The 13,536-nt window shown below is 38.3% G+C and overlaps 1 protein-coding gene and 1 long non-coding RNA gene across 10 annotated transcripts in view; one reads left to right on the forward strand and one right to left on the reverse strand.

Annotated features, from left to right (window-relative positions):
- Positions 1-13,536, forward strand: part of LOC105427147 (uncharacterized) — a 43,719-nt gene that overhangs the window by 20,659 nt on the left and 9,524 nt on the right. For all 8 annotated transcript variants that reach the window (XM_089081185.1, XM_089081180.1, XM_089081184.1 and 5 more), the window contains 4 exons: positions 7,589-7,961; positions 8,818-9,030; positions 9,744-9,872; positions 10,030-10,161. In XM_089081185.1, the coding sequence (XP_088937311.1) occupies positions 7,635-7,961; positions 8,818-9,030; positions 9,744-9,872; positions 10,030-10,161 (801 nt within the window). In that variant the 5' untranslated portion in view covers positions 7,589-7,634. The remainder of the gene's footprint in view (positions 1-7,588; positions 7,962-8,817; positions 9,031-9,743; positions 9,873-10,029; positions 10,162-13,536) is intronic.
- On the reverse strand, positions 854-6,293 carry LOC105427149 (uncharacterized). 2 transcript variants are annotated; one of them, XR_016140225.1, is made up of 3 exons: positions 5,211-6,293; positions 3,538-3,693; positions 854-3,424 (listed from the first exon to the last, which is right to left on the reverse strand). It is a non-coding gene; the product is annotated as an uncharacterized LOC105427149 (long non-coding RNA). The 2 variants fall into 2 exon arrangements; XR_967855.3 differs by having other exon boundaries at positions 3,538-6,293.

Raw genomic sequence — 13,536 nt, forward strand, 5'->3', positions numbered from 1 at the left:
TTCTCTCCAGTATATCCCCTAGCATAGAAATAAAACCATATGACATTTACCGTTGTATCGTTCGTGCGCGGCCAGCAGGAAATTTGTCCAGGCGGACGATTCTCTTTTTGTCTCCTCGTCTCGATGCAATGAGCACGTGACCTGCACAATATTTCGCAATAACAGTGAGTACTGAAGGGATGTTGCGTTTATCCAGCGATATATCTCGCTCGCGCTCGCGACATTGTCGATTCCCCTTTTCTCGCCGTTTCATTCATGTGGGAACATGCAGCGTGAAAACCTCCGAACGGAATCGTATTTCGGAAAAGGGATACCGGTTGGACTCATCTTTTTTTTTCCTTACATTGTTTCGATAAAACTCTCGCGATATTTATAAAAAAATCATTGTGACTTTTATCGATCGTAACGCGAACGAGATAACGTTCGAAGTACGTTGACTCCACTTGACGTCTGACTTACCTTGTTTCGTGTAACATGGGACTATCATGATATTTCACGTACGTGGATGTCGGCCATGATCTGCCGGGCTTATCGTCGGAGTTTATAACTTGTAAATTTAGTTAAACGTAATATCATATTTTACACCAAACTTGCATGATACATTTGCCAATTCATTTAACTGCAAAATTATAGCGTAAAATTTTTATGAAATTTTTAAGTATTAGACTACAGATATCAGAGTCTAGCTTCTGCAGATATGGATTTCCCAGACACAGAGTCGAAGGCAAGTAGTTTTTATCGAGAATAATTTTAAATTATGAGTAGAGTATTCCTGTTCTCCTGTGTGTAGAAGTAGGAGATCAAGAATACAGGTACGATTAACAACAATCAATATGCAATATGCAAAAAATCATTTATATGTTAATACTCAGCTGTTTTATTTTTTTCTTCTTTTCACATTAATAGCGCACAAAATATCGCATTACATTTTATCAAGGAGCTATGTAAACATTCCGATACTCTCACAAACAATTCGTGCATTTTCTGCATTAGCAAATATTCTGTTTAATTCGTGCAGTGCATAATACATCGCAAGGATTAAGAATTTCCAGAACCAGAAAATTCTCCTCAGACTTCCACAATCATCATATCCGTTCGATTTTTCTCTTTCATGAAATAATTTTACATCACTCACCAACGCATCTGCTCTCGCGGAATATCCCCGCGGGAACTTCGATTCGCACGAATATATGTAAATGCAGTCTGTCAATATCTGAGTTCACGACTAAAAGATATAAAAGAGCCAACCTTCCTCAACATCTCCCCAACTTATATTGATGTTTACATAGCGATAGGCAGCAGGTATGATGCTGCCATGAAATTCATCGATGCCAGAGGTTCGATTTTCATTTCATCCACACAGCATCCGGTAAGTATAATATTTTCGCTCTACATATTGGAAATCGGTTCAGTAAAATACCTCTCTGTAAAAGAGTTTAAGAGTTCTTCGCGATGTCAATACCTCTGGTCTGCAGAAAACAATTTCTACATAAGATGGATCTCTGGCGTTTGTCTATCATCCTCTCACGTTAAGTCACAAAGAGTTTTTGTTTTTTAAAATCCATTTTCCTGTCTAAAGCTCTATTCGTTGCGTTCATCGCGATCATCGCGACAGCCGAGAAATTCAAGAGAGATAAAAAGAGTGTGCGTCCTCTCTACCGAATAAATATATCTATGTACTTTATTGCTTCCCGTACAATATTTGAACGCCGCGATTCTCTTGTTCGCTCTTAAGCGTGGCAATAATTTGATTATTACCTGCCGCAACTGATTAGTAACTGCGCACAATAAAGAGCGCAATAAATTTTCGTTTCACATGTAACAGACTTTGCCAAGGTACAAAACCGAGGAAGAAAAGGGTAGGACAACACGATAGTACGTTATTAATTTATTATTAGACCATGCAGACGGAGTGCCGAATTTAGCTTGGCCAAGCACAAAATGTCCGCGTGCACAGGTCGTCTGATACGAGCCGTTGCTCCGCTATTACGCAGTAACACGCGATTGCTTTATTAACGGTACTTAATCCTCATCGGGCCGAGAAAACTTTTGCCAGCATGCCTAAAATAATCCTAGATGTATTATCGTGAGAAAGCTGTTAAGATTTGAAAAAGTTAACGACATTTCTTTCTTCCAACTTTCTTGAATCGATAAAATTGTCCGCTCATTTTATGTATAATATAATTATGATTTAATCATACTGATATCTTCATTTAATTCTATAACGACGATATTTCTCTCTTCGATCATTTATTCGTGCAAATTCTAAAAAGGATGAAAGGATGAAAATTTTGTAAATTCTACTTGGAATATATGTTTTGCATATCCCGTATAATTACGAAAATTTTTAGCTGTCTTCCTGTAAAGTGTCACTATTGTTCAGTGCCGGACACTGGGACATTTCGTCATATTTTATATTAAACGGGCCGAGAGTGCAGAATGATTTTGCCTTATCTCGAAGGACAAGGAGTTAACTCCTAAGTGTTTATGAAACGCTGAGCACGGTCGAGCTTTATTAAATACGCTTATGATTTAATTTATTTGTCGTTCCCGGAGGGGTGCATTAATGATTTTTCATTACACCAGAATGTTTCAAGCCCGAAGTAAATTAATTCGATCTTGAATATTTTGTTACTCTACCAAAATAAAACATCATGTAAAACTCTTCGTTTTGACAATGACAATTTATAGCAGGAATGGCATGATTTACAGGATGTTTCTCTGGGCACGTTCACATCAACGAAAATATTAATTCTTCATAGCTTAAACAACCGAGAAGACATCGTTCGACTGAAAGCCTGGCAGAATCATTTTTTAGCTCAACAGTTTTTCCACTTTTCATCGGGATGTAAGTCGCCAACTTTTGTCAAAGTCATTTTCTCTCTTGAGATACTCGCGAAATATTTTATTTAATTCAAGTTTTCGCATTTCTACGAAAATTCTTTTTGTTGTTCTGTTCGGAGAACCAGAGAATAGTGCCGCAGATCGACTCGAATTTGCACATTGCTGATGAAACTTGACGATATTAAAATCTTAAAATATACTTGACGAGACGATCAACGATTTTTACAATGTCATTCTCTCATTAAATATGCGATCGGGCATCCAATTATTCACATATTTGATCGCATAAATGTGACGACACTCCTGTCACCGTGCATAATTACTCCGCGCGACGTAATTAAGATTCTTCTTGGTGTATAGTAAATTACATGCAGAGAGACCGAGTAAGTAAGCAAGGTATCACGTTACTTCCCTTTGCCGAGAGATCGTCATCACTGCGACAAATAGAAACTCCGACGCTTCTTATGTGCCACGTTGCACATGCAAATACTTATCGCTGAACTGCATGTATTTACATTAAATTAGCGCGAAATGAGAAATCAGTGGAGTATCGAGATCGTCGCGTGTGTTGCTGCATTTTCTGAAAATATGGCTCTGCTAATAAAACCGTTCGATTTGCAAACGCACGAGTTGGGCATGTTTTAATTATACGAGTATATATTTTCAGTCTATTTAATAAAATATATCGCTTACCGAAAAGTTACGTGTCACTACGCGACAGTGTTGTTAGACGAACCATCATATGATTAACGCTGAAACAGGATGTCGTTTTCAACATCGAGTCAAAGAAAGGTGGCGTCGTTGGCTCTATTTCCGAGACTGCCATAGCAATAACAGCAGCAGCAGCATCTGGAAGAATAAAGACTGTGTAAACGTTGGTCTCTGTGTACACGAGGCACGAAAAGCAGTTATCTCAACGACACTCGGAGAGACCCCTCGGAGAGACCCCTGAAACTTATTAGGAAAGCATGAGACTTTCTGGTCAAAATAATCACTTTACGGTGGAAATTTCTTGAGGAAAAATACAGTGAGAAGGCTTTTCTTTTGATATGACGGAAGCGACGATTGATATTATTGACCGACTGTCATTGTAGTTGACTTGCCCGCGAGTCACACGCATAACGATATTGCATTACGCAACAGAGTGTCATTAATGGGTATGCGTCAGTGATACGACATCTATAATTAAAGCATTTATCCTGAATAAATCGTTGCGCTCTCGCATATTATTGTTTGCTGTACATGCCAGTTACTTTTTCATAGCATTCGTTATGGAATCTCGTTTTCGGAGATTCGAAACTAATCATCGTCCTCTTTGCCTCTAGACTTTCCTCTCTTCTCCGTTTATTTTATATTTTTTTCCCCCCTTCGATTTATGCTCGTTTGAAGATGCGGAAGAATCTCGAAAGAAAATTCTACGCGCCGCACGGCGCCGCGTTGTCGCTTTAAATTTAGATCGCAAGGAAACCGGATGATATCCATACGATGCTTCAAAGTGTTTTTATTTAAAAATTTCATTCTCTGTACACAGACCTCTCATGTGCGTCATTTAAATTTTTAGAAATAACTATCAACGTAAAGTCAACTCGGCGGGTTCGCCTCATAGCAATCTTCTTGCCGGAATCTCAATGCCGGGATTTGATAATCACTTGCGACAAAAAAATCTTATTGTAATATTATTATATCCGGATTATTATATAAGCGTTTTCTTTCATGCTTTTTGCCTCGTTACTTGCGTAGGATCAGCATCGATTAATCTGTCTAAGGTCGCTGACTCGAAAGACCTACGTTATGAAACAGCTTTGGAGAAAAGAAATAAAATGCGTGGGTTATCAATGAACTTAACAGCGGCATTATATGAATGAGTTTAAAGCAATTGCGCTATTTATGACGCCTCCGTCTGATGGAGAAATATCACGACTTTTCACTAGGGAAATCTTACATCGCGCGTATCCCGGGATTTGCGGTGAACTGATATGGATAAGACGAAGATACACGTGTTGTATCGATGTGCAATGAGCCGCAACGTCAAATACACCTCTCGCTCTCGCTTCGCGTCGTTTCTCGGAATTCTATCGATTTCCATTTCGTTCCTGCGCTTCCGTTCAGCGTCCTGCCCGATCTATCGGCCGGTCTGACTGTTCTTGCATTCATCGCACGCGTGTCCCGCAACGACGGGGCACGTTGTACCTGCAGCGATGCATTTGCATCTCGCATGCTATGCAACGCAACTCGACTCGAGGCAAAGAACGCGCGACAAATTGTCACGTCTGAATAGAGGAACGCTTATACGGGTGCATAGACGAAAGCAGGATATTAAAGATATAACGCATAGTTGGATATCAAAATGTGATAAATGTTATTACTCAAATGATTGTGGGGGGACTTTCATAGATGTCCGACGATAATTCAATATTTTCCATTATTGATATTTTTCATCCTTTTCATGTCAAGCGACATGAATTTTGCACGCAGCGCGCTCACACTACACACCGTATACAATTATCCTTTGTTTCCAGCACATGTTTTGTTTAAATAGCTTATTCCCGGAATCTTCCGAAGGCAGAGGAGGAAAATTACATCGCGTTCACCAGACAATCAAACAACAACATTCTCCGCGTCGAACAATCGATATCGGGATATTCGATATTCGATATCGTTAGACTTTGATAAATATTCGTTCTCTCGTATTGCACGGTGTATCGCGACCGTGAAATCGCATTAAGGCCGGAATCGTGGGGATTCGCAATGTTAGGATGGACGCTTACAAGAGTGATCATTTTGCAATCGGTCCCTATAATATATAGGCGATAAACGCTTTTCCCCTCCATGTTTTGCGTTTGTTTTGCACCGGCATTTAAATCATTTGTCACCAAATGCGCTCATCCTCATCGGACAACTGCCGGACAACTGCGTACCGTCCAATAAAAATCACAGCGCGTCGTGTGTGACATCAGAATTCAATATTCGTGTCACGGCTGATTCACGACACGAAGATAGTCTATCCGTTAAATAAATAACTTGTCGAGCAGAGAAAGAACACTCGCGTCGTTCAACGTCCATAGTTCTACAACAAACTTTTTGAGATTTATTATAAAGTCATGGATACTATCTTCGTGCTAAGCGTATCACTGACTTTCCATCACGCTACTTTTAAGATGGCTGTCGGATTCGCGGTATAGCGAGTGACGAGTAATGAGTTCACTGCTATATCTCGCCTCGCATGAACTCAATTGTCTACCCACCCACTAGGTAACCTTCGCGGTCCGTTGACCGTCTTCGCAATCGCTCCGGCGAGAGATGGGTTTAGTGTATCGCGCTGCCCTCGTTTTCATCAGCGCAATTAATCCGTGATCCGAACTCTCATACGAAACGTGACCAACAAATCCGCGTGTTCTCGATTCTTGAAATCCACACGTCGTCATTTCGTCATTCCCAAAGATAAGAGATACGAGCTGCTCAAATTCGCATTAAAGTTTGATTTAAATTGTCGACGGCTAAAAATACTCGGCATGATTATGATTCGATTTGTTCCGCGATCTCGGAATTTTCATTGTTATTTATCGATCTAATTCTAATCGGTCAAAGCGTTCGAAAGTTGAATGAAGATAAATACGCACAATTTTGCACGACATATATATAATCTTGTAGTAAGTAAATAAGCTTACTGATGAATTCTCCATAAACGATGAGTGTCCTCGTTTCGATTAATTCGCTCGATTTGTCGCGCGGCTGGGTGACGCCGATTAGAAAGAGTCGTCGGGTTAGGTTCCCGAACGATCGAAATTATTCGATCGTTCTAAACTGTTTGAGTAAATGTTGTCGCCAAAATAGTGCCATCAGTCGTTCGCATCGAAATACGCTCGAAGCAAGGGGATACATGACGTTTCGATGAAACTAAATCCCCTGGTTTTATCGACTGGTCGTCGATCGTGACAGCTCCAGCAGTTTAATCGTCGACTCCTCATTGTCCGATCGATTAATGAAACAGGAGCTTGATGAAACGAGTAATAAAAAGAGACAAAAAAACAATGATAGAAGTGTTTATTGGATAAATGTTCATTGGACATCATTGGATGCATGCGCTCGCTCCCTCCGTTACAAAAATGTTTCAATAGTCTCTTGAGCCGAATCTAAACAGACTCGTCAAATGTTCGATAACGTGAACAACGAGTGTGCACAATTATCAGTCTGATTGTTGGTTCAGTGATCGATATAGAACGCCTTCTATTCTATTATATCGCCTTCGACTATATTTTATTTATTTTAATTTTGTATATCATTGATCCTTTTAAACACCTCATGAATATCATCTTTTCTTTAGACAAAGAGTGCATAATTAAGAATATAAATATATTAAAATTATTATTTATTGAATTATTGTATTATCAAAGCGTATCACGTGGCATGTAACGTAATCTAGCTATTTTATTTTATTTTTACGTAAGGTGTAGGATTAATCAACATACATCTTAAACAACATTGCGCCAAACGATGTGATAAAGAAAGATTATTCATTTATCTCAATTTGAGAGGAAAGATGAAAAATTGTATTCGATATCATGGCGTTTTGGTGAGGTTAGGAGCTCATTTCGATGATCTTGTTTTAGCACGCGTTCTCGTTTCAACAATCAGGATTTTACGAATCAACCGCGCGCGTTAATTATTACGACACTGACATCGTTTGATGGCTATCTTGACGATCGTGACTCGGACTAAATGAACATTGCTTGACCTGTTGCAGGCGTAGCAGTATGGTATGATATCAGTGACTGAGACTTCCCCAAAACATGAAGAAGCATCCTCACATCCTCGCGTGCATTTTGCTCCTGTTGCCTCTGGCGTTGAGTCTGAGCTTGCAGGAAGACGACCTAGTCTTTGACGACGTCGGCGAAGACAATGACAACGTGCCCATCGGGCCCGTCTTGATTAATCATCACACGGCCCGCGGTCGATTCGATCGTTACGAGCACGGATCATCATCCCATGATGGCAGGAGACACGCCTCTCGGGTCGAAAGGGCGTGGGGCGTGCCGGACTCCATCGTCCCGGTCGGCCACGTTTTCAGGATGAAAATACCGCGCCAAGCTTTTTCGGGGAACGTGGATTTTTACGAGGTAAGTTCCCCGACGCGACTCCGCAACTTATTCTTCAGCTACGAACTTGGGACGTGACCGGAAGACCTCGCCTACCGATCGTGCATTACGAAAGAGCTCGAGTCCCTGATGAAAAAAATATCTGTTCTACGTTACTCGAATCTTCAATTAAATTAAATCTCGAAAGTGAACTTTCGCAAGAAGATTCTTGCATATCTTGAAACTTTAATTCTTTAATAGATGTGACAAAAGAAAAAAAAGGATTTAACATTTAATAAACAAATATGTACTGTATTTATTAAAATGTATTAGCAAATTGCACGTGAGCACGTCTATATCTCGTTGAAAGATCTTTTGTACAAGGAATAAGAAAAATCTTATTAAATACATCGTACTCACATCCAACATTCACTAAAGAGCCGCGTCGAAGCCGAAAGCCGCTTTAGACTACTTGAGAGCGTTCTTCTTTCGTATTTATCGAATCTCGTCAAGTATCAGCCGTCAAGTATCAGCGATGCCCGCCGCCCTGCTTGAACGCTATTGATTTATTTGTCCTCACATCTGTCATTTTCTTCCCTCTCAAGGCCCCTGCCGGCGCGTTCTCGGCATCTCTCGTTGAATCCATATTTGCGATTCAATTTGCTCCCCATCGTCTCTCGGCGAATCTCACGGCCGGAAATCCTTCTTAGATTGAATGGTTTGGTCTTCCCTTTGTCCTCGAGATTATTCGGCCAACGAGGCATACTCGTTTCGTTCGTGCGAAGGCGATTCAAAAGTTCACATAATCAACGATACCTAGCGCATAAAGACATCGCGAACCCTTTCGGAAAGCAGTTTGTGATATTGCGATAGTATTCACATGTTAGAAATATGTTAGGTTCATGAGACTGCCAATCTCGATCGTTTTCCACGATGGATGCACTGGGATGACGCCGCGTCTACGCTGCTGGGCGTGCCGTCGAAAAAGGACATGGGCAATTATCATTTGAGCGTCACAGCTATCGGCAAGCATCACAACACCGCCAGGGATCAGTTCGTCGTGCAAGTTATACCTGAGAAACTGGAAGAACTCAAGCATAAAGACGGCAAGGTAAGTTATATCGTTGAATCGCTCACTCGGCATAACGAATAACAAACCAGCGAGAGAATCATTAACGCGAAAACGTATTGCTGGCATTGTTTCAAATTTCTTATTCAAGTCAAATAATAATAGATTTCCGTGACACATGTTTTCTAATTTTTCATTTTGTAATGATTATGAATACAACTTAAAAACTTAAAAATGAAAAGACAAAAGGATGAACGTTTCGTTTGGAACGAATGTTCCGTGTTTAAATTATTAGAAGCGTTTTCTCTGTTATGTGTTCATGTGATAAAAAGTAAAATAAAATAACATTGAAAATTTATTTGGTTCGAGTGAAACGTGAGCGAAAAACATGTGTGAAAAGATAACTGGTTCTCTGGATGCTACATTTTTCAGTCTATAATTTAGTCGCGCGCAATAAAATCCGCGTTTGACGAATTTACAATGAAATTCTGAGTGCTTTGCACAACGATATAAATCCATTGAAATAACGGTTGTCCGTTGCATCCAATATTACGTTTAAATATAAAGAAGTTAGTCTCGTGACTGTTAACTGATTGACACCAATTGGTACTACTGCGCGCGTAACGCATTGCCTTGCGCAATTACACATATTGCGACTGTATCTGGTCGGCGACCTAGATCCTTGAAATTTCACATATTAATAGGTGTAAAACAAAGAATGCAATTTATGCGAAATAATACAATCCTAATTGCAGGCGCATTGCGATGACGGAGAGGATCAGACGATCCTTGCAATTTTGCTGGATGCGCGAATGGATCAACTGTCGCCTATCGCTAGAGTGAATGCTATTGAAAATCTCGCGGGTTTTTTGGGAATGCATACGGTATTGACTCTACTATATCATTTTAGAAAATTAGAAAAGAATCTTACTTATTGGGAAAACCATAAAAAATTATTTAATTTATTACTCCCTTGAATTTCTTCTTTCAAGATAAAGATAAAATCTATTATATAATTTTTTAGTTACTTATTTTGTTTAGAGCGCATTCTCGATGCATTCCCAAGGCATTAAGGATATAACCGCTTTGGATTCCTCCATCATCTATACCGGATCCGGGAATGTTAGACATCATGAATACAAAGAGAGTCATTTGACTGTTATCCAATGGCAGGTGAGATTCATAATATCCGATTAATTTGATTCTTAATGATTGCTTGTCTTACAAGTACAAATATAAAGTGTAACCACAAACTTATTTTACGATCTCTCTCTCTCTCTCTCTCTCTCTCTCTCTCTCTCTCTCTCTCTCTCTCTTTCTCTCTCTCTTTTTGAGGCAGACATGTGTTACATCGCTCCGTAAAAATCATAGTTTTTACGGTGACCCAAGAGGGCGGAGGGGAACAAGAGTTTCCACAGTGATGATAGTATCGACTATAAATATGTGTGTGCGTTATCTAGTCGGAATGTGTTGAATAGTCCAAGAAAGGTGAGAATTTATATGTGACATTCTGGTGCTTGAAAGACAGGTGTCAATTAAAGTGCCGACGTAGATTATTCGGCGACCATGCTAAGGTAAGTAATTAGTGGAACGCGTGGTGATTTATCGATATTGAGGATAACAGTCGGTAATGCTTGAATCTGATTATGCAGAGTATCGTTGCTGTGCGTGCAAGAAGGAAATAAAAAGCGTTGTGCTGCAGGAGATAAAAGATGAAGTAGCATGTAAAAATGAAATTAAGATGATGATTGCAAAAATCATTCGGGAAGAGTTGGAAACTTTTAGGCGTGAACTTGAAGAAGTGAAGAGGAATATGCAGGAGAAAACCACTGGAATATCAGGATTAGGAAGTTATAGTGCGGCAGTAAAAAATAAGAAGAAAGAAAGCATCTTAATTGTCCAATCGTTAAAGGAACAAGAGAGTGAAACTACCAAGAAATTAGTAAAAGAAAAAGTAGCTATAAAGAAGATGGAGGTAGGAATAACAAAGCTGAGGAAAGGAAGTAAAGGTTCGGTCATTCTGGGATGTGAGAGCGAGGGAGAAATGGAAAAACTGAAAGATACAGTACGCGAGAAGCTAGGTGAAGACTTCAAGATCACAGAACCGAAAAAAATAAGACCGAAAATAAAAGTTGTAAATGTTGGAGAAGAAGAAATACAGCTGAAAGATGAAATCTTAATTAATACGATCAAGAAGCAGAATACAATCGACGGCAGAGAAGATGAAGAATTTAGCATAAAAATTATGAAGAGAATTGTTGAGGGCGATTCTTTAATACTAGAAGTAGATAAAATGACTCATGAGCTAATGCTAAGAAGAGAGAAAATAAATATCAGATGAAGGAAGTGTCGTGTGTTTAGTCATTATAGTGTTAAGAGATGTTTTAAATGCTGGGGTTACTACCATATTGCCAAAAATTGTAAGCGGCAGGAAACATGTCATAAATGTGCTGGGAATCACAGAGCAGGCGAGTGTAAGGCAAAAAAGATGAGATGTGTAAATTGTATGCACAAGAGTAAAATATACAATTTAAAAATAAATGACGACGATGCTTTAGAAAATGTCCGACTTTCATCAGAGCGCTGGAGGAGGAGAAGAAGAGAACTGGCTGGGAGTCTACTAAATAGCAATCACGGAAGGAGTCAATTGTATACACCAATACGCAAAGTCTTATGGCGCACAAAGACGAAATTCAAGATTACATAAAGGGGATGAATTTGGCAATCATAGCGTTATCGGAGACCAGACTCGTTCCGGAAATCGAAGATAGTGAATTAAATGTGCCGGGATATGATTTAGTTAGATGCGATGGAGAAAACAGAAATACAGGAGGCGTTGTAATTTATATAAGAAAGGATATCAAATATCAGGTAATAGCGAAGAAGAAGATAGAATCTAACTGCTGATGCGTTGCGGTTGAGATGAGAGATAATATATACAAAGGCGTGACTATAGTTGTGTACCATTCACTGTGCTTCAGATGGCGATTTTATAAAATTTCTAGAGGATATAGTGGATCTTCTAGTAACGAAAGGTCAATGTATTATGCTAGGTGACTTTAATATAGATTTAATGACGGATATGTTTTACGCGAAAAAACTAATAAATGAAATGTTATGCTTGGGCATGAAGCAATATGTAGATAAGCCGACGAGGATCACAAAAAACAGTCAAACTTTGATAGATTTAATTTTCGCAAATACCAAGATAAGCTGTAAAGTATATAATAAGCTAAAAGTATCAGATCATTCATGGATAAGCGTTGAAATTAATATAAGTAATAATAAGATAAAATATAGAGAATTTATTAGTAGGGATTTCAGCAAATTTCAAATAAATGAATTTTTATACGAAATAGGAAAAAGATTGGAACAAAGATATAATTTATAGGTAAATGAAAGAGCAGAGAAGTTTGTTCAGAATATGGTAGCGGCATTAGATAGCATAGCACCAAAGAAAAAGTTTAAAATTCCAAAGTTATGGGAAGGAAAAAAATGGTATTCGGATGATATAAGATTAGCTACAAATAAAAGAAATGAAGCATATGTGAGGGCGATATATACGTAATACGATATATACGTATAATGAACAAGATTGGCTGCAGTTCAAAATTGAAAGAAATATGGTAATTAAATTAGAAATAAAAAAAAAAGAATATTATGAAAAAATGATAGATGATAATAAAAATGATCCTGTTCTAATGTGGAAAACCTTAAAAGAAGTCATAAGAGGAGAGACTATGGGTTCAAGAGAAATTAATAATATAGATTTTGAAATATTAGAGAATGTAGGAGAATGTACTTTAGCGAATAAATTTAATATATTTTATATACAGAGTATTAAGGAAATAATAGAATCTATTATATAAGAAAAAATGACAGTAAAAGTACAAAAACTATCTTTGTTATAGAAAGCAGGGGCATAATTGAAAATTTTGAATGCATAAATGTACAGAAATTAGAAAAAATTATTATGGCATTGCCACAGAAGAAGGGAACAGATGAGGGGATCTAGCGATATATTAAAAATAAGTTTTCAAGTGATAAAAGATGAACTATTAAGAGTAATAAATGAGTCATTAACAAATGGTATATGTCCGGAGGGATGGAAAACATCTACAATAATACCAATTCCTAAGATAGAAAAACCAAAGAAAGCCTGTGAATATAGATCAATTAATATATTACCAATTTATGAGAAGGTTTTAGAATTTGTAAAGGAACAAATTGAAAAGTACTTGCATAGTAATGATATTATAACAGAACATCAGTCGGGATTTAGAAAATATCATTCGTGCGAAACAGCGATACAAAGTGTCATTGATGATTGGAAGTTGATAATTAGTGAGGGAAAAATGATAGGAGTAATATTCTTGGACTTAAAACGGGCATTTGAAACGATAAATAGAAAAAGATTACTGGGAAAATTCGGAATGAGAGGGATGGTATTAAAGTGGTTTAAATCATATTTAAGCAATAGAACACAACAAGTTAGATTTAATAATCAATGGTCAAAGTGTATCAAAATGGAATATGGAGTTCCGCAAG

The sequence above is a fragment of the Pogonomyrmex barbatus genome, unplaced genomic scaffold (assembly GCF_055798465.1).
Source record: "Pogonomyrmex barbatus isolate J1 unplaced genomic scaffold, ASM5579846v1 scaffold4, whole genome shotgun sequence".
Lineage (NCBI taxonomy): Eukaryota > Metazoa > Arthropoda > Insecta > Hymenoptera > Formicidae > Pogonomyrmex > Pogonomyrmex barbatus.